Here is a 23216-nt window from a genome sequence, read left to right as displayed (position 1 = left end):
AATCTAGAGGGGTCCCGGAAATTCTTCAAATCCTAGGTTAAAATCGGTGCCATATTTGACACATTTTGGAGGAAAGGACGATTAAAATGCGAGGAAACGCAATGTTCCATGAGAGGAAAACAGCCGATCCGAGGACAATTCCCACCCCTGAGTGTTGACTTCAGATGAGACTTTTAGGCTGGGTCAAAGTTCGAGGTGCATTCAACTTTTGATAGACAAGTGAACACTACAAGTCCTGTGATTGGTTATAAATGTGAGTGTGCTGGTTGTAAAAAAAAATTGCTTCATCTGGGCACAAAATGTATGCAATTTTATTTCATCTAGTACCACTGTGTCAAGTAGCCTTGTGCTTGAAACATTTATGGGGTACCTGTAAAAAAAAGTACTCGAATTTTGTGTGAAACTAGGGTACCGTAGTCATACCCGCTTACCCATTATCTCAGAAATGAGCAGCTTGACCCCCAATTTTTTCTGATTCACTTTAAGGGTGAGGGGTGGTAGTATTTATATCCATGGCGTTTATGTCAATTGATATGCTGCAGGTAGGAGTTTTAGCCACATATGTTACTATTGTCGTCTATGGGATTTGATATAGTAGTATACACTCTTTATATCTTGTATAATCAGAATGTATAAATATCCAGGTTTTTGTATACTTGATGATTCAAAAAATTTATTCTTTGTAATACCAATAACTGCTTTTTAAAAAACGTACTGTTAATTCAGACAATTATTTAAATTTGTAGATGTCAAAGTAGCTCACCTCAACTTTGTCTGCATTAAACTGTGCATAGAAGTCAACAATTGTTCCGCCTATCACAACCTGAAAAACATGAACACTGGGCCATTAAAGTGACAGACCCTAGTTTTTAAACACTGCAACATATTTTTCACCATTACAGCCGTTTTTGATAATTTAAGTTACAAGTACTTACATTTTATTATTTAGAATATTAATTTTCGTACATCTGAAGTGGTTCTGGACATCCATGTTTTTGTAATACCCCAAAATGCATTTTTCATAATTCTATAAACACACGTTCGTCTGAGAGAAAAAATGGTTATTGAGAGAAGCTTTAGTCTAGTTTTGGACAATATTTCCCTGTTTAAACATCACAGACTTTAGCTTCTCTCTGTTATAACCTTATCCAAATGTGTGTTGCAGGTTTGTAGATTAACTAAACTTACTGTCCATTTTCTATGGGTTAAAACAAGGATCTGCGCCTTTAATAAGTTAATTTGGGATAAACAAATTAACATTTGTGAGTATGGGGTGTAAACATTAACATTTGTAAGTGTGTGATACACAAATTTGTGAATATGGGATGGACAAATTTATGAATATAGGGTACAGAAATTAACATTTGTGAGTATGGGGTAGCATACACATTAACATTTGTGAGTATGGGGGTAGCCTACACATTAACATTTGTGAGTATGGGGGTAGCCTACACATTAACATTTGTGAGTATGGGGGTAGCCTACACATTAACATTTGTGAGTATGGGGTAGCCTACACATTAACATTTGTGAGTATGGGGGTAGCCTACACATTAACATTTGTGAGTATGGGGGTAGCCTACACATTAACATTTGTGAGTATGGGGTAGCCTACACATTAACATTTGTGAGTATGGGGTAGCCTACACATTAACATTTGCGAGTATGGGGGTAGCCTACACATTAACATTTGCGAGTATGGGGTAGCCTACACATTACCATTTGTGAGTATGGGGTAGCCTACACATTAACATTTGTGAGTATGGGGTAGCCTACACATTAACATTTGTGAGTATGGGGGTAGCCTACACATTAACATTTGTGAGTATGGGGGTAGCCTACACATTAACATTTGTGAGTATGGGGTAGCCTACACATTAACATTTGTGAGTATGGGGGTAGCCTACACATTAACATTTGTGAGTATGGGGGTAGCCTACACATTAACATTTGTGAGTATGGGGGTAGCCTACACATTAACATTTGTGAGTATGGGGTAGCCTACACATTACCATTTGTGAGTATGGGATAGCCTACACATTAACATTTGTGAGTATGGGGTAGCATACACATTAACATTTGTGAGTATGGGGTAGCCTACACATTAACATTTGTGAGTATGGGGTAGCCTACACATTAACATTTGTGAGTATGGGGTAGCCTACACATTACCATTTGTGAGTATGGGGTAGCCTACACATTACCATTTGTGAGTATGGGGTAGCCTACACATTACCATTTGTGAGTATGGGGTAGCCTACACATTACCATTTGTGAGTATGGGGTAGCCTACACATTAACATTTGTGAGTATGGGGTAGCCTACACATTACCATTTGTGAGTATGGGGTAGCATACACATTAACATTTGTGAGTATGGGGTAGCCTACACATTAACATTTGTGAGTATGGGGTAGCCTACACATTAACATTTGTGAGTATGGGGTAGCCTACACATTAACATTTGTGAGTATGGGGTAGCCTACACATTACCATTTGTGAGTATGGGGTAGCCTACACATTACCATTTGTGAGTATGGGGTAGCCTACACATTACCATTTGTGAGTATGGGGTAGCCTACACATTACCATTTGTGAGTATGGGGTAGCCTACACATTACCATTTGTGAGTATGGGGTAGCCTACACATTAACATTTGTGAGTATGGGGTAGCCTACACATTACCATTTGTGAGTATGGGGTAGACTACACATTAACATTTGTGAGTATGGGGGTAGCATACACATTAACATTTGTGAGTATGGGGGTAGCCTACACATTAACATTTGTGAGTATGGGGGTAGCCTACACATTAACATTTGTGAGTATGGGGGTAGCCTACACATTAACATTTGTGAGTATGGGGTAGCCTACACATTAACATTTGTGAGTATGGGGTAGCCTACACATTAACATTTGTGAGTATGGGGTAGCATACACATTAACATTTGTGAGTATGGGGGTAGCCTACACATTAACATTTGTGAGTATGGGGGTAGCCTACACATTAAAATTTGCGAGTATGGGGGTAGCCTACACATTACCATTTGTGAGTATGGGGGTAGCCTACACATTAAAATTTGCGAGTATGGGGGTAGCCTACACATTACCATTTGTGAGTATGGGGTAGCCTACACATTAACATTTGTGAGTATGGGGGTAGCCTACACATTAACATTTGTGAGTATGGGATAGCCTACACATTAACATTTGTGAGTATGGGGGTAGCCTACACATTACCATTTGTGAGTATGGGGTAGCCTACACATTACCATTTGTGAGTATGGGATAGCCTACACATTAACATTTGTGAGTATGGGATAGCCTACACATTAACATTTGTGAGTATGGGGGTAGCCTACACATTAACATTTGTGATTCTGGGATATACAAATTTGTTCCATTTAAAATATTTTAGTCCTCCACTCTATGCCATACTAACATTATATTTATCACCCATTAAAGGCTTTTCTAGGAGATATCGCTGGCACTATAATTTGCGATATCTCCTGTGATATTCTCCTAGGAGATATCGCTTCTTATAATCTTGATTGATAAAATTTTAATCACAAGACAATGTTTTGTTACGTCACTGTGTATTTTTCAGCGCTAAACCTATCATTAGTGACGTCACACCACTGCCGTTTTGCTAGTTAACGAGAATACCACTGCCAAATATAGTGACATTCAATCCACATTACTAACATTGTTTACAATGGTCGCAAATGAAAAGAACGATAATGACTGATAAACAGAATACCCCCCTCGTGTCTTGTAATATCATAATTTATCAGCACTCGTTGATAAAAGTATAAAAATCCTAGGCTAGGATTTCATACTTTTACCAACTGGTGCTGATAAATTATGATATCACAAGACATTTGGAGAGTATCCTCTATAAAATAATGAAAATTTTAAACAAGCTGTGTTGTGGTCCTAGGAATCTGATTCAGAATCGTTTAGTTCATTATCATTTCAGTGAAGAAAACAATTAACTTAGTCTGAACTTACGAATAAAGGCTTAAGACGTCATGCCACCCCTGCCTTCCAATATATATATATATATATATATATATATATATATACAAACAACATTATCATTATCCCCTATTATCCACTGCTTGGCAATCTTACCGGACGAGACGATGCACTGTAACATCTTCGTTGCGTGTTAAACAATGCTCCACCAGAATTACCTCCCTTTATTCTGTTGAGCTCCACAGCTATTTGACTACCCACTGCAGCATTGTTCTTCACAAGAGCAATGTCTCAACAGTTCAGGAAAATATCAACACATTGCCTAGCAACTCAAGTCAAAATACACAAGAGTTCTTAAGCAATCGAGTCAAAATATATTGGTCCATTAAAAAAAAAAAAATGTTTTTTTTTTTTTTTAAATTTCATATTTTTCCAATTTATATCTAAATTTTACTTGTATAAATTCTTTAATTTACTGTTTTAAGTATTCAGTTTACAAATAATCAGCAACTGGGTTCTTTTTAATAATACATCTTTAAAATACATTTTCATTAAAGAGACCATCTTGAGTTTGTAACTATAGCCACTGTAACTAACAGCCAATTCTGGCCACAATATTTCACGACAACCGTTGTTCTATTTGTGTGTCGGTTATGCAACTTTAAAATCATGTGAACCTCCAATTGGTTACATAGGGAACAATTAATTTCTAAAATTAAAAGTATCAGAAGTCAAATTTAAAATCAGTGGGGTTTTTAAAAATACATTTAAACTACCAATGCAGCGTAGAACCGTAGTTAAAGTACATGTATTTTACAATTAGGTAGGTCTAACTCATTGGTTACTAGAACTATATTCACGTGACCAAACAATCGGTTACCTAAGTAAACCTCATGTGAACCGACATTTCGGTTACCTAAGATTTTGAAATATTGCCCCTTGCTTTTTAACAATTAAGATTACATATTAAATATTTGTTCTTGTTTAATATATCAGCAGCTGTATTGATTTGAATATGTAATGATTTTTTTGTTGTTGTTGTCATGCTAATGATTTGAGCAGCCAAAAGTAGATATTACCTCCAAGCAATTTTGTATGTATGAAAAATATACATACGAAAGTAAAATAAAACTTTTAGCTATTACAACCAGAAACACATTGGATATACAGGCTTTAATATTTGAAACAATAAAATGTATTTAATATGTAAATTTATTTGTTAAAAAGATCTATTAGCTGGAAACATGCTACAACGAAAGCGAACTCAGGACAGTTTCTTTAAAAAAAATTAATCTACTAGTCTCCATAAAGTGAATTTTCAAGCAGCCATGTTAAAATATTGCCCTCCAGGCCCTTCAAGCATGCTATCCTGGGCACACACCTCAGTTATCTGGACTGTCTGTCCAGGACAGTGGGTTAATTGTTGGTGGTTAGTGAGAGAGAAGAGGATGTAGTGGTCTTTCACCTACCCACTGAGTCGTTAAAACTACCTCTGGATGGGAGCTGGTACTGGGCTGTGAACCATGTACCTACCAGCCTTGTGTCCGATGGCTTAACCACGACACCACCAAGGCCGGTAGCCAGGTGGACATCAAAAAGACAGGCTATACCTGGAGACAGCTGGAAACATGATCCCAGGACAGACGACTCTGCAGAGCGGTTGTCGATGACCTATATTCCAGGAGGAACAATGGGCATAAGTAAAAGTTTGTTTTGTTTAACGACACCACTGGAGCCCATTGATTAATTAATCATCAGCTATTGGATGTTAAACATTTGATAATTCTGACACGTAGTCATCAGAGGAAACTCGCTACATTTTTTCTAATGCAGTGAGGGATCTTTTAAATGCACTTTCCCAAAGACAGGAAGCACATACCACGGCCTTTGTCCAGTCGTGGTGCATGGTTGGAACGAGAAAAAAAACAATCAGTTGAATGGATTCACCAAGGTGGTTTGATCCTGCGATGCAAGCACCTCAAGCGAGCACTCAACCAACTGAACTAAATCCCAGCCCTGGGCATAAGTATGTAACTAATGCTGAACTATTAGTAACTGAAAAGATACTGGCATGTAAGGATGCACCCTTCGTCTGCTCGTTGACTTTGCTCAGAATGAATGGAGTCACGTCTCGACCAGTAACATTCTTAGCTCTGTAAGCAAATCATAAAACATTGAACCAAGATTCTTAGCTCTGTAAGCAAATCATAAAACATTCAACCAAGATTCTTAGCTCTGTAAGCAAATCATAAAACATTCAACCAAGATTCTTAGCTCTGTAAGCAAATCATAAAACATCCAACCAAGATTCTTAGCTCTGTAAGCAAATCATAAAACATCCAACCAAGATTCTTAGCTCTGTAAGCAAATCATAAAACATCCAACCAAGATTCTTAGCTCTGTAAGCAAATCATAAAACATCCAACCAAGATTCTTAGCTCTGTAAGCAAATCATAAAACATTCAACCAAGGTTCTTAGCTCTGTCAGCAAATCATAAAACATCCAACCAAGGTTCTTAGCTCTGTAAGCAAATCATAAAACATTTAACCAAGGTTCTTAGCTCTGTAAGCAAATCATAAAACATCCAACCAAGGTTCTTAGCTCTGTAAGCAAATGATAAAACATTCAACCAAGATTCTTAGCTCTGTAAGCAAATCGTAAAATATTCAACCAAGATTCTTAGCTCTGTAAGCAAATCGTAAAACATTCAACCAAGATTCTTAGCTCTGTAAGCAAATCGTAAAACATTCAACCAAGATTCTTAGCTCTGTAAGCAAATCATAAAACATTTAACCAATAGTAAAGTATACAAAAAGAACGAATATACCAAATAAAATAAAATTACATTCTCCATGAAGTATATTACATTCTTCAATATGGCAGGTGCAAATCTGGGGGAGGATTTTGGAGTCTCAACCCCACCCTGCTTACAAATATTCTTGGTTTTTTTTACTCACTTTAAAGTGCTTATACGTAAATTTCCATTTGTTCTCATGTAAAAGTAATTTTGGACACGCACCCTAAACAATTCCCATATATGTGCCTGTATGGGTATGTATTGCCATTTTATTTATAACTAGACCAGTGTTTTTACAAACTGAATATATTAAATAGAACTTTATTATTTACAAAACATGTTTCTTTTTTTGTGAAATCAAACACTATTCCTAGTGTATAGGGTATAGATTAATTATATGGTAATGATCAAGTCGGCATCTATAATCCATCCCATCATTTTGTAAACATGTTTTTTGTAAATAATTTCAATTTGGTTTGACATAAGAAGAAAAGCAAAAGTGTTTTAGAAATAACAAAAATAGACTATTTTTGTGTCCAATTTACAAATCAATCAACTCCGATGTAAAGAACTTGTAGTAAATTTCATAGTATGAAAAAAGGCATTCCCTGTGTGACGGACTATAGCTTGCTATATGGCGCAGCCTTCAACATAGAAAAATATGGTGGCAGGTTGTACTGATCAGGATAGGAGAGTTGTTGAAAATTGCTGGTAATTTAGATTATTGTATATTGAAAATTAGGAAAGGCAGATTATTTATTTTTGCATCTGCCTTCTTTTTCTTTTTCTTTTTTTTTCGGGGGGGGGGGGAGATATTTTGTTTTACCTTTTAAAATCCTCATATACTTTTTTTTATTTGACCTCAAAAGTCGAATCATGTGCATACATTGCTTCCTCTTCTCCACAACTGGTGTAAAAAAGGCTGTGGTATGTACTATCCTGTCTGTGGGATGGTGCATATAAAAGATCCCTTGCTGCTAATCGAAAAGGGGAGTTGTTCATGAAGTGGCGACAGCAGGTTTCCTCCCTCAATATCTGTGTGGTCCTTAACCATATGTCTGACACCATATAACCGTAAATAACATGTGTTGTGTGCATCATTAAATAAAACATTTTCTTCCTTTTTTACCTTGCTTCCTCAGTAGCTGAAATAATAGCCGCTTCTATTCCTTCACCAGTTGCTGCAAAGGCTTCTGGGATAGGAACTGCTATCAGTATTCCGCTCTGAAGACACATTCGAGCCCAAGAGTCTGGAAATGGAGACAATAATTCCTGCATCTACTTGGATATTTTATCTCATGGAAAACCCCCAAAACCCTGCACTATTAGAGAATAGAAGAGAAAGAGATTGAGCGAGAGAGAGGGAAGGAGGGAGAGAGAGTGACTGAGTGAGTGTGAGAGTATGAGTGGAGAGAGAGAGAGAGAGAGAGAGAGAGAGAGAGAGAGAGAGAGAGAGAGAGAGAGAGAGGGAGAGAGAGAGGGAGAGAGAAATGAAGAGGGAGAGAGACCATGGAGTGGAGAGAGAAAGAGAGAGATGGAGAAATGAAGATGGAGAGAGACATTGGAGTGGAGAGGGAGAGAGATGGAGAGAGAGAGAGAGAGAGAGAGAGAGAGAGAGAGAGAGAGAGAGAGAGAGAGAGAGAGAGAGAGAGAGAGAGAGAGAGAGAGAGAGAGAGAGAGAGAGAGAGAGAGAGAGAGAGAGAGAGAGAGAGAGAGAGAGAGAGAGAGAGAGAGAGAGAGAGAGAGAGAGAGAGAGAGAGAGAGAGAGAGAGAGAGAGAGAGGAGAGAGAGAGAGAGAGGGAGGGAGAGAGAGAGGGAGGGAGAGAGAAATGAAGAGGGAGAGAGACCATGGAGTGGAGAGAGAAAGAGAGAGATGGAGAAATGAAGATGGAGAGAGACATTGGAGTGGAGAGGGAGAGAGATGGAGAAATGAAGAGAGAGAGAGAGAGAGAGAGAGAGAGAGAGAGAGAGAGAGAGAGAGAGAGAGAGAGAGAGATGGAGAGAGGGAGTTGGAGAGAGAGAGGGAGAGAGAGAGATGGAGAGAGGGAGTTGGAGAGAGAGAGGGAGAGAGAGAGATGGAGAGAGGGAGTTGGAGAGAGAGAGGGGGAGAGAGAGAGAGAGAGAGAGAGAGAGAGAGAGAGAGAGAGAGAGAGAGAGAGAGAGAGAGAGAGAGAGAGAGAAACGGAGAGAGAGATGAAGAGATGAAGAGGGAGAGAGACCATGGACGGAAGAGGGAAAGGCATAACCAATACTAAGTAGGCTACTTACCAATCATTTTGGCAGCATCCTTGACAGACTCAAGCTGATGTGGTGATTTGAAACCGCTGACTGGTGAGAAAAATGCAGGGAAGTCACCAGTGGGGCCAAGAGTGGAAACACACACACCCTGGGTCTCCTAGAAACAAATGAAATGTATTTAGTGACACTCAAATGTGTTACTGTGGAAAGTATATAAATTTGAAGTGTTCTACATAAAAATACACTATTCATTAGGCAGTATTAATTGATTCACGAATAACATTAAAGCTATAATATATTTTGTTTAACAACACCACTAGAGATCTGCTACATTTTCCCATTAGTAGCAAGGTTTCTTTTATATGTATTTTCCAATAGACAGGACATCACATACTGTAAACTGTGAAAAAAATGTGTGCGTATAAATTTCGCGTCGTTCACGTCCAACCTTATGTTGCGAAATTAATACGCACGCACTATTTTCCAGTTTGAAGTGTGCTTGAAGTGATGTCTCGATTTTCTAGTAAACCATAAAGGAAAACACAAACAAAATACAGCCATAATTCAATACATTGAAAGTTGTATTAGCATATTCATTTTACAAAAGGTAACACAAATAAGTTAATAACTGGTAACATGTTTATTGAACAAGCTAACATACACTGCGACTAATTTGTTTTGTTTTGAAATATTTTATTGAGAATAAAATTCACAATAAGATTCACTCAACAGGCACAGCCTATACACGAGCTCTCCGTGATGGCGACTAATCGTTAATTGTTTTAGGTAACTTCAATCGATGGTGACTAATCGTTTATTGTTTTATCTACCAAAGGGTGTTAACAGTTAACAACTGAAGCTGTGAGTTGTGATTCTAATACAGGTGAGGTTGGTAGGGCCTAATCCCCTCTATAGACTCTGTACCAGGCACAATTGCTTGATGTAGGATAACAGAATATTGATTTACAGACAGTAACTTTATAACAATTACAGTGAGCTGTCTTTATCCACTTTTTTTTTTGAGCTGTCAACGTCGTTCGCGAAATTTACACGTCGTGAACATGCGCTAAGGTATACATTCGCGAAAAAAACACGTCGCAATATTAATACGGTTTACAGTACCATGACCTTTGATATACCAGTTGTCAGGCACTGGTTGGGATGGGAAAAAACCCCAATCGGAGACCACATTAACTAATAGATTTAATTCTGTAATGTTCAAAGCATCTCTGTCAAACCTTGAAACAGACACCAAAAATGTATATTTTTTTATAAGAAATATTTGAGCAACATTTTTTGTTTGTGTAAAGCGTATGTTGGCATAAACCTCCTCCCTCTTAATCTGTGGTTTGTCAAAATGAAAATGTAAATAATGATAAATGGTCCATTACTAGAAATGTGAAATAAATATACCAGATATTCTAGAATTTTTCCCTCACTAGAAATGGTGAAATAAATATACTAGATATTCTAGAATTTTTCCCTTACTAGAAATGGTGAAATAAATATACTAGATATTCTAGAATTTTTCCCTTACTAGAAATGGTGAAATAAACATATCAGATATTCTAGTTTTTCCCTTACTAGAAGTGGTGAAATAAATATACTAGATATTCTAGAGTTTTTCCCTTACTAGAAATGGTGAAATAAATATACGAGATATTCTAGAATTTTTCCCTTACTAGAAACGTGAAATAAACATACCAGATATTCTAGTTTTCCCTTACTAGAAATGTGAAATAAATATACCAGATATTCTAGTTTTCCCTTACTAGAAATGTGAAATAAATATACCAGATATTCTAGTTTTTCTCTTACTAGAAACGTGAAATAAACATACCAGATATTCTAGTTTTTCTCTTACTAGAAACGTGAAATAAACATACCAGATATTCTAGTTTTCCCTTACTAGAAGTGGTGAAATAAACATACCAGATATTCTAGTTTTTCTCTTACTAGAAGTGGTGAAATAAACATACCAGATATTCTAGTTTTCCCTTACTAGAAATGTGAAATAAATATATGAGATATTCTAGTTTTTCCCTTACTAGAAACGTGAAATAAATATACCAGATATTCTAGAGTTTTTCCCTTACTAGAAACGTGAAATAAACATACCAGATATTCTAGAGTTTTTCCCTTACTAGAAATGTGAAATAAATATACCAGATATTCTAGAGTTTTTCCCTTACTAGAAATGTGAAATAAATATACCAGATATTCTAGAGTTTTTCCCTTACTAGAAGTGGTGAAATAAATATACCAGATATTCTAGAGTTTTTCCCTTACTAGAAATGTGAAATAAATATACCAGATATTCTAGAGTTTTTCCCTTACTAGAAACGTGAAATAAACATACCAGATATTCTAGAGTTTTTCCCTTACTAGAAATGTGAAATAAATATACCAGATATTCTAGAGTTTTCCCAATGTCCAGAATAGATTTGATCCCAGCAGAAACCACGGCAACGGGAGTTCTTCCAAGTTCTGTTAGGTCTGCACTAATATCCATAGCTAAACAAATAAAGCAATACAATGTATAGTCAGGGCTTGAAAATAATAATTCTGACAGTCATTGACAGCAGTTTCAACAAAAATGTACTAAATTTGGATTTCTTTCTTTTCAACCTGATTTGTGTTAGGAAAAATTATTTATCAAAAACCTGATTAGCGATATTTCTAGTCAACTAAAAATTGATTAACAACTACTGTTTAATATTTTAAAACTGTGTAGTGATCTCTGAAACTTGCGTAGCGAATTGTGACGCGATACTAAAAAAACTTCTTTTTTTTTCTTTTTTTTTTAAACGCCACAAACATTTAACACAGAGACAAAGACATTTTTTGTATTTTTGGACATTACAAACATGGATGATGATGAGATGAATGGTGAAGCAGCAGTATTTCCATTTCAGTATGGGACTACTTGACAGGGCCATGCTCCACGCTTGTTGTCAGTTGAGCTATCTCGGTATCACCCGAGCCCGGGGTACACGGAACCTGCAGTGCATGCCGGGTAATCATCCCCCATGTGGAGTCATACATTCGGGAGACACACCCATAATTTTACCCGTGAAGTGGGTGAAACTCGGTGTATGTGGCTTATACCTACACATTGAGCCTAGTGGTGCACTCACTCTGGGTTGGAGCCGGTACTGGCATGAAAAATCCCCCACTGCCTCAGATGGGATAAGAATGAATGAATGAATGAATGAATGTTTAACGACACCCCAGCACGAACAATACATCGGCTATTGGGTGTCAAACTATGGTAATGCAAATAAATAAAGTGATGATCAACATCAATATAAAAATTCAAGACTTAAACAAAAACAGTGTAAAGAACTGTGCAAAAACACAAATATCACAGAATTTTACGGATACTGAATTTTACTCAAAACTTCAATTTTGTGCTGTATTGGCCATTCTCAAAGAGAATGTTACACCCCTGCACCATAGTGAGGTTACAGCACATGCTGGGGCAGATGGGATAAGAACCCAGTACCTACCAGTAAGAAGTCCAATGACATAACCAATCCACCACCGAGGCCAGTTTCCCTGTATAATTAGATACTCACTACTACAAAGTTTTATTTCTCAAATTTGACTTGATGTCCATGGCTTTGACTTTTAAGACAGGTTAAAATTTAATTCTGTACAACCATGTCCTTGTATTTATTCAAATTAATATATCTAGTTTGCATTATGAAGCATTATAGGGGAGATAAGAGGTATTTAATCAAAAAGTATGCATCATTTTTCAAAATACACATGTATGTCTTTATATCATAATACAAAATGTGAATTAATTACATTCAGATTGGGATTTTTTTATTCCAAAATTGGGAATAAAAAACAACATAGGCTTTAGAAAATGGTGGGGAATGATGCCGATTATCGGAGTCTAGAAACATAGCTGATCAAACTCTGTACTAGGTGATGTTTCTCATTATTCCATCATCATCATTATTATTACATTCATATTGTCTCATTGATGCAGCCAGGACTTCATGGTTGGGGGAGTGGGGGGGGGGGGCATCCACATTTAGGGCAGCCACACACACTGTCTACGAGTCATCTTATGGGGTGACAGGCATATATATAATGTTGTTGGTAAAAACGAAGAGGTATGATTGGAAGGGCTATGGCCCGCATGCCCCCCTCACCTACCCCAATGCATTGTCTGTTTATAGTCAATGAAAGTAAAAGTAAAGTTTGTTTTATTTAACGACGCCACTAGAGCACATTGATTTTTGATTTTATCATCGGCTATTGGATGTCAAACATATGGTCATTCTGACACTGTTTTTTTAGAGGAAACCCGCTGTTGCCACATAGGCTACTCGTTTACGACAGACAGCAAGGGATCTTTTATTTGCGCTTCCACAGGCAGGATAGCACAAACCATGGCCTTTGTGGAACCAGTTATGGATCACTGGTCGGTGTAAAAATCCCATGCCTCGACTGGGATCCGAACCCAGTACCTACCAGCCTGTAGACCGATGGCCTAACCAGGACGCCGGTAGTTATGGATCACTGGTCGATGCAAGTGGTTTACACCTACCCATTGAGCCTAGCGGAGCACTCACTCAGGGTTTGGAGTCGGTATCTAGATTAAAAATACCATGCCTCGACTGGGATCCGAACCCAGTACCTACCAGCCTGTAGACCGATGGCCTAACCACGGTGTTTTATAATCAATGTGTGCTTGTAACTATCCCTAATGTTTGACATAGCTCCAACTACATTTTATTTCCTCACATATATTTGTTTTTCTTACACACTCGTTGGTGAGAACACCATATGTTATTTTTGATAACACATGGTTGTTTACACATATACGTGTGTTGACAATTTCAAGACATATGAATGGCTGTTCCTATGTGATGACCAGGTCATTTAACACATGAAACAAACACAACAAATATGATAGAGTAGTTTATTTATGATAAAATGGTCAAATAAAGAAGCTACTTTTTCAGCCATCTTTGTTTGTGCGTGTAAAATAATGGTTTATTTATCGAATGGATGGGAGAAAAAGACACCACTGTGCAAGCCTCGTCCCAGGTCGAAATGTCCACCACTTTGGGTGTACTTTTTCTGTCCCACATGACCACATATGATAGAGTCTATCAATCTTAAATATTCAAGAAAGTGTATTTAATACATAATTTGAGCTCTTGAAAATTCTATATATTGTACATGTTACAATGGCAACAAACTCGGGACATTCTATTTTTAAGAAATACATATATATATTTTCACTGAATATCTTTAAGGCTGAAATATATTTTCACTCACTTGCATCCACCCCTCGATGAACTCCGCCTATGCCCCCTGTTACAAAAATGGGAATGTCCATCTTGTGGGCAACAACCATAGTGCCAGAGACCGTTGTACCACCACTGCCAGCCTGAAGTCAGTAAAAAAACAAACAGATGAGTTACTGTATATATAGAGGATACTCCCAGAGTGTCTTGTGATATCATAATTTATCAGCACAAACCGGCCTCGGTGGCGTCGTGGCAGGCCATCGGTCTACAGGCTGGTAGGTACTGGGTTCGGATCCCAGTCGAGGCATGGGATTTTTAATCCAGATACCGACTCCAAACCCCGAGTGAGTGCTCCGCAAGGCTCAATGGGTAGGTGTAAACCACTTGCACCGACCATTGATCCATAACTGGTTCAACAAAGGCCATGGTTTGTGCTATCCTGCCTGTGGGAAGCGCAAATAAAAGATCCCTTGCTGCCAATCGGAAGAGTAGCCCATGTAGTGGCGACAGCGGGTTTCCTCTCAAAATCTGTGTGGTCCTTAACCATATGTCTGACGCCATATAACCGTAAATAAAATGTGTTGAGTGCGTCGTTAAATAAAACACTTCTTTCTTTTTATCAGCACAACTATCATAAGCGTATGGGCTCCCATTTTTGTAGGTGGGGCAGGTTGGCGTGTGCCCGATATAAACGAAAATGCCCGAATTTGCATAACAACATTTAATCATATTAGCATTATTACCAAACAGCTCTATGCATTTTACATGGATTACAACTAATTCTGACGGAAATACATGGTAAAAAGGTCTCAGGTTAGCACATTTTGCCCGAATGTCTGTATCATCTTTGCCCGAATTTGAGGTTTTGCTTCAGTTGCCCCCCACCCTCCCCCCATGCCTCCATCTCATAAGCTTATGAGTATTACATGTATTACCAATCACAGAAGCAGAATGGGATCTATGGCAAATGGGGGGTGGGGGGGAAGTGATATAGGTCAGAGGTCAGATTATCAAAAGATAATAATGAGGTTGAAAATCAATCATATGTTTTAACTGACAACTGGAATATAAATTTTCATGACACAAATTATCTATTTTATATTTACAAATTTTTTTTTATAAAAATCAACGAAACAACTATAACAAATTTTACAAACAAGATCACTAATATATTTGCACATGTATGTGAAATGTATGTGAAAGTTATGTTTGTAAATATTTTATGGTACCTTTGACAGAACAACAGGAAAGTCTCGTCTTGAGATTTTGTACAAGCCAGAAGACCGACTTCCCAACCACTCCAACTGATCGGCAGTTACACCTGGAACAGAAACAAGAGTACAAAAACTGTATCAGGCCATAATATAACAAACATTCTGAGTTTGTTTTTGTTTAACGACACCACTAGAGCACATTGATTAATTAATCATCGGCTATTGGATGTCACACATTTTGGTAACTTTGACTCGTAGTCATCAGAGGAAACCCACTACATTTTTCCTAATGCAGTGAGGGATCTTTTATATGCACTTTCCCACAGACAGGATAGCACATACCACGGCCTTTGATGTACCTGTCGTGGTGCACTGGCTGGAATGAGAAACAGCCCAATGGGCCCACCAACGGGGATCGATCCCAGACCGACTGCGCATCAAGAGACTGGGCTACGTTTCGCCCCAGCATTCCGAGAGTACTGCTAAAGCAATACAAGGGCCATAACTCTGTGAAAAATGGGTAAATCGCCATGAAAATGAAACTAGATCTGTAACAGTACATGATAAAGCTATATACAAAATTTCATCTCAAAAAGAAGTCTGTAAATTTTAGTTTTTATGTCTCCTAAGTTCAAGGGCCATTACTCCGTGAAAAAATGGGTAAATGGCTTTAAATGTCAAAACTTGATTTGCAACAGAACATAATAAAGCAATACACAAAATTATAGCAAAATATTTTGAGGCATTGGGGGAAAATGTCTGGAAAACAAATTTCTGTATTTTCTAAGTTCTAGGGCCATAACTCTGTCAAAAACATAATAAAGCAATACACAAAATTATAGAGCTCTCCTTATCTTGAGGCATTGCAACAAAAAATGTTTGGAAAACAAATTTTCATATCTCCTAAGTTCAAGGGCCAAAACTCTTGTCAAAAATGGGTAAATTGTCATGAAAGTCAAACTTGATATGTAGTAGTATATAATAAAGCAATACACAAAATTACAGCTCAGTATTTTGAGGCATTGGGGGAAAATGTCCGGAAAAACTAATTTCTGTATTTTCTAAGTTCAAGGGCCATAACTCTGTCAAAAATGGGTAAATTGTCACTAAAGTCAAACTTGATCTGTAATAATATACAAAATTTCAGCTTAATAGCTCAATCCATTGTGAAAAAAATATCCAGAAAACTATATGTGGGACAGACAAACAGACAGACAGATGGAAGGACGGATGGACAGTGGACAGCACCCTGATCAGATCAGTACTTACCTACATGTATCTTGCCATCAAGCACAGCAATGGTTGCTGGTACTGCACCATTTTCTCGCACGATCGTCTCAACCTCTAGTGCTGTGCTGAAAATATTTCGTAACATGGTTAATATTAACCTCAGTGTGATCAACCTCATGTGCAGTGCTGAAAATAGTTTGTAACATGGTTAATATTAATCTCAGTGTTGTCAACCTCAAGTGTGGTGCTGAAAATATTTCGTAACATGGTTAATATTAACCTCAGTGTGATCAACCTCGAGTATGATGCTGAAAATGTTTGTAACATGGTTAATATTAACCTCAGTGTGATCAACCTCAAGTGTTGTGCTGAAAATATGTTGTAAAGTGGTTAAAATTAACCTCAGTGTGATCAACCTCGAGTGCTGTGCTGAAAATATGTTGTAAATTGGCTAAAATTAACCTCAGTGTGATCAACCTCAAGTGCTGTGCTGAAAATATGTTGTAAAGTGGTTAAAATTAACCTCAGTGTGATCAACCTCGAGTGCTGTGCTGAAAATATGTTGTAACATGGTTAAAATTAACCTCAGTGTGATCAACCTCGAGTGCTGTGCTGAAAATATGTTGTAAAGTGGTTAAAATTAACCTCAGTGTGATCAACCTCGAGTGCTGTGCTGAAAATATGTTGTAAAGTGGTTAAAATTAACCTCAGTGTGATCAACCTCGAGTGCTGTGCTGAAAATATGTTGTAAAGTGGTTAAAATTAACCTCAGTGTGATCAACCTCGAGTGCTGTGCTGAAAATATGTTGTAAAGTGGTTAAAATTAACCTCAGTGTGATCAACCTCGAGTGCTGTGCTGAAAATATGTTGTAAAGTGGTTAAAATTAACCTCAGTGTGATCAACCTCGAGTGCTGTGCTGAAAATATGTTGTAAAGTGGTTAAAATTAACCTCAGTGTGACCGACATCAGATTTAGGTGGGAGCCCAAGGAGTCTGTCCCTGGCCCTATTTTTGATCACGTAATTAATTTTCATATCTCTAAAAACTAAAAAAAATTCTAACCTATTTATGGTTTATGTAAAATTAAATTCAATGAACCCATTTCCTTTTTGAATAACCCTTTATGTCCATGTAAATGATGTCCTAAATTTAAAATGGAAATGAAAAATCGGTCAGGCCAAACTAAATTATTGATCTCTAAATATTGAAAATTAAACTGTTTATGGTTTATGTAAAACTGAATTCAGTGAACCCATTTCCTTTCTGCGTAACCCTTTATGTCCATGTAAATGATGTCCTACATTTAAAGTGCAAATGAAAAATAGATTTTGCAAAATTAATTCGCGCGAGCATCGCATGAACAAAACGATCGGTCTCACAATTTTCAGACACCTGTAATTTTGTGTTTGTATAAGATGATGAGTCTGTTTATTAATTCTATCAAAATGTTATGACCCCCCCACCCCTCACACCCCCCCCCACCCTCAAAAAAATCCTAGTTTAATCAAGTGGACATTTTGCTGCTTAACGAGAGACAACTTAAGTAGTGCAGTAATTTATACAGGGGGTCTAGTTTGTGATGAGTCAAGTTTCTAGGGGAGGTCGAGTCATCCCCCCAAAAATATATTGAAAAAGATAGAAAATTCACTTTGAGCTGGGGAGGGGGAGCGGGGAGTTTCAACCCCATGAACCTCCTTCCCGCACACACACCTAGATCCAGTTTCACAAAGTGATCTTAGCTCTAAGATCACCGTAACTGTGTAACCACCTTATGCATTAAGGTGATCTCAGGGCTAAGACCGCTTTGTGAAACCGGGACCTGGTGCCTTAACTTTCAACAAAATAATTTAGCATTTGGATAGAATAAAAAAAAAATATTCAGATATATAAAACTGGAGAGGCACTGTTCATATTGACAGTTAACAAGAGTCCTGAGGGGCCATTTCTTATTACACAAGTCATACCCAGCTGGAGTGGGGAGGGCAGTTAAAATTTGTTTTGTTTAACAACACCACTAGAGCACATTGATATACATTTGTATTAATTAATCATCGGCTATTGGATACATGTCAAAGATTTGTTAATTCTGACTTGTAGTCATCAGAGGAAACACAAAATACATTTTTCCTAATGCAGCAAGGGATCTTTTATATGCACTTTCCCACAGGACAGGATAGCACATACCACAGCCTTTGATATACCAGTCGTGGTGCACTTGCTGGAACGAGAAATAGCCCAATGGGCCCACCGATGGGGATATCGATCCCACAGATTCAGAGGAAACCTGCTACATTTTTCCATTAGTAACATGGGATCCTTTATATGTATTTTCCCCATAAGACAAGAAAGCACATACCACAGCCTTTGACCAGTTGTGATGCACTGGTTGGAACAAGAACAAAAACCAATCAGCTGAATGTATCCACCAAGGCGGTTCGATCCTGTGATGCAAGCACATCAAGCGAGCACTCAACCAACGGAGCTAATTCCTGCCCCCTCGGCAATTAATGTTAGACATTTGGTAATTCTGACAGTCTTCATAGGAAACCCGCTACATTTTTTCATTAGTAACATGGGATCTTGTATATGCACTTTCTCATAAGACATGACAACACATACCACATCCTTTGATATACAGGTACCAATAACGGAGCACTGATTGAGATGCGTGGAAATGAACAGGCCATAACATACCAGTCTTTAATATATCAATCATGGGGAACTGGTTGAGATGGGGGGAAAACAGACAGGACAGCACATACCACTGCCTTTAATATATCAATCATGGGGAACTGGTTGAGATGGGGGGAAAACAGACAGGACAGCAAATACCACTGCCTTTAATATATCAATCATGGGGAACTGGTTGAGATGGGGGGAAAACAGACAGGACAGCACATACCACTGCCTTTAATATACCAATCATGGGGAACTGGTTGAAACTGGGGGAAACACAGGACAGCACATACCACTGCTTTTAATATACCAATCATGGGGAACTGGGGGAAACACAGGACAGCAGATACCACTGCCTTTAATATACCAATCATGGGGAACTGGTTGAAACGGGGGGAAAACAGACAGGACAGCACATACCACTGCCTTTAATATACCAATCATGGGGAACTGGTTGAAACTGGGGGAAACACAGGACAGCACATACCACAGCCTTTGATATACCAATCATGGGGAACTGGTTGAAACTGGGGGAAACACAGGACAGCACATACCACTGCCTTTAATATACCAATCATGGGGAACTGGTTGAAACTGGGGGAAACACAGGACAGCACATACCACTGCCTTTAATATACCAATCATGGGGAACTGGGGGAAACTGGGGGAAACACAGGACAGCACATACCACTGCTTTTAATATACCAATCATGGGGAACTGGGGGAAACACAGGACAGCACATACCACTGCCTTTAATATACCAATCATGGGGAACTGGTTGAAACGGGGGGAAAACAGACAGGACAGCACATACCACTGCCTTTAATATACCAATCATGGGGAACTGGTTGAAACTGGGGGAAACACAGGACAGCACATACCACAGCCTTTGATATACCAATCATGGGGAACTGGTTGAAACTGGGGGAAACACAGGACAGCACATACCACTGCCTTTAATATACCAATCATGGGGAACTGGTTGAAACTGGGGGAAACACAGGACAGCACATACCACTGCCTTTAATATACCAATCATGGGGAACTGGTTGAAACTGGGGGAAACACAGGACAGCACATACCACTGCTTTTAATATACCAATCATGGGGAACTGGGGGAAACACAGGACAGCACATACCACTGCCTTTAATCTACCAATCATGGGGAACTGGTTGAAACGGGGGGAAAACAGACAGGACAGCACATACCACTGCCTTTAATATACCAATCATGGGGAACTGGTTGAAACTGGGGGAAACACAGGACAGCACATACCACTGCCTTTGATATACCAATCATGGGGAACTGGTTGAAACTGGGGGAAACACAGGACAGCACAACAGCCTTTGATATACCAATCATGGGGAACTGGTTGAAACTGGGGGAAACACAGGACAGCACATACCACTGCCTTTCATATACCAATCATGGGGAACTGGTTGAAACTGGGGGAAACATAGGACAGCACATACCACTGCCTTTAATATACCAATCATGGGTCACTGGTTGAAACTGGGGGAAACACAGGACAGCACATACCACTGCCTTTAATATACCAATCATGGGGAACTGGTTGAAACGGGGGGAAAACAGACAGGACAGCACATACCACTGCCTTTAATATACCAATCATGGGGAACTGGTTGAAACTGGGGGAAACACAGGACAGCACATACCACTGCCTTTGATATACCAATCATGGGGAACTGGTTGAGACGGGGGGAAAACAGACAGGACAGCACATACCACTGCCTTTAATATACCAATCATGGGGAACTGGTTGAAACTGGGGGAAACACAGGACAGCACATACCACTGCCTTTGATATACCAATCATGGGGAACTGGTTGAGACGGGGGAAAAACAGACAGGACAGCACATACCACTGCCTTTAATATACCAATCATGGGGAACTGGTTGAAACTGGGGGAAACACAGGACAGCACATACCACTGCTTTTAATATACCAATCATGGGGAACTGGGGGAAACACAGGACAGCACATACCACTGCCTTTAATATACCAATCATGGGGAACTGGTTGAAACGGGGGGAAAACAGACAGGACAGCACATACCACTGCCTTTAATATACCAATCATGGGGAACTGGTTGAAACTGGGGGAAACACAGGACAGCACATACCACAGCCTTTGATATACCAATCATGGGGAACTGGTTGAAACTGGGGGAAACACAGGACAGCACATACCACTGCCTTTAATATACCAATCATGGGGAACTGGTTGAAACTGGGGGAAACACAGGACAGCACATACCACTGCTTTTAATATACCAATCATGGGGAACTGGGGGAAACACAGGACAGCACATACCACTGCCTTTAATCTACCAATCATGGGGAACTGGTTGAAACGGGGGGAAAACAGACAGGACAGCACATACCACTGCCTTTAATATACCAATCATGGGGAACTGGTTGAAACTGGGGGAAACACAGGACAGCACATACCACAGCCTTTGATATACCAATCATGGGGAACTGGTTGAAACTGGGGGAAACACAGGACAGCACATACCACTGCCTTTAATATACCAATCATGGGGAACTGGTTGAAACTGGGGGAAACATAGGACAGCACATACCACTGCCTTTAATATACCAATCATGGGTCACTGGTTGAAACTGGGGGAAACACAGGACAGCACATACCACTGCCTTTAATATACCAATCATGGGGAACTGGTTGAAACGGGGGGAAAACAGACAGGACAGCACATACCACTGCCTTTAATATACCAATCATGGGGAACTGGTTGAAACTGGGGGAAACACAGGACAGCACATACCACTGCCTTTGATATACCAATCATGGGGAACTGGTTGAGACGGGGGGAAAACAGACAGGACAGCACATACCACTGCCTTTAATATACCAATCATGGGGAACTGGTTGAAACTGGGGGAAACACAGGACAGCACATACCACTGCCTTTGATATACCAATCATGGGGAACTGGTTGAGACGGGGGAAAAACAGACAGGACAGCACATACCACTGCCTTTAATATACCAATCATGGGGAACTGGTTGAAACTGGGGGAAACACAGGACAGCACATACCACATGCTTTGATATACCAATCATGAGGAACTGATTGAAACTGGGGGAAACAGGACAGCACATACCACAACCTTTGATATACCAATCATGGGGAACTGGTTGAAACTGGGGGAACAGGACAGCACATACCACAATCTTTGATATACCAATCATGGGGAACTGGTTGAAACGGGAAAAACACATGACAGCACATACCACTGCCTTTAATATACCAATCATGGGGAACTGGTTGAAACTGGGGGAAACACAGGACAGCACATACCACTGCCTTTAATATACCAATCATGGGGAACTGGTTGAAACTGGGGGAAACAGGACAGCACATACCACTGCCTTTGATATAGTACCAATCACGGGGAAATGGCTGAAACAGGGGAAAAACACGTGACAGCACATACCACTGCCTTTAATATACCAATCATGGGGAAATGGTTGAAACAGGGGAAAAACAAGTGACAGCACATACCACTGCCTTTAATACACCAATCATGGGGAACTGGTTGAAACGGGAAAAACATGTGACAGCACATACCACTGCCTTTAATATACCAATCATGGGGCACTGGTTGAGACAGGTGAAAAACACATGACAGCACATACCACAGCCTTTAATATACTAATCATGGGGCACTGGTTGACAGGTGAAACACACAGGACAGCACATACCACAGCCTTTGATATACAAATCATGGGGCACTGGTTGAGATGGGGGGGGGGGGGGTAC

The 23216-nt window shown here is 39.1% G+C and overlaps 1 protein-coding gene across 2 annotated transcripts in view; it reads right to left on the bottom strand.

Annotated features, from left to right (window-relative positions):
- LOC121377321 (pseudouridine-metabolizing bifunctional protein C1861.05-like) overlaps window positions 1–23216 on the bottom strand; it is a 41416-nt gene that overhangs the window by 13823 nt on the left and 4377 nt on the right. For both annotated transcript variants that reach the window (XM_041505262.1, XM_041505263.1), the window contains exons 4-12: window positions 16770–16855; window positions 15516–15607; window positions 14315–14426; window positions 11421–11527; window positions 9044–9170; window positions 7905–8025; window positions 6045–6130; window positions 4134–4267; window positions 764–823 (exon numbers count right to left, since the gene is read on the bottom strand). In XM_041505262.1, the coding sequence (XP_041361196.1) occupies window positions 764–823; window positions 4134–4267; window positions 6045–6130; window positions 7905–8025; window positions 9044–9170; window positions 11421–11527; window positions 14315–14426; window positions 15516–15607; window positions 16770–16855 (925 nt within the window). The remainder of the gene's footprint in view (window positions 1–763; window positions 824–4133; window positions 4268–6044; window positions 6131–7904; window positions 8026–9043; window positions 9171–11420; window positions 11528–14314; window positions 14427–15515; window positions 15608–16769; window positions 16856–23216) is intronic.

This window comes from Gigantopelta aegis, chromosome 7 (genome assembly GCF_016097555.1).
Source record: "Gigantopelta aegis isolate Gae_Host chromosome 7, Gae_host_genome, whole genome shotgun sequence".
Taxonomy (NCBI): domain Eukaryota; kingdom Metazoa; phylum Mollusca; class Gastropoda; order Neomphalida; family Peltospiridae; genus Gigantopelta; species Gigantopelta aegis.
The sequence above is the reverse complement of the archived record's forward strand: the minus strand, read 5'-3'. Positions and strand labels throughout refer to the sequence as shown.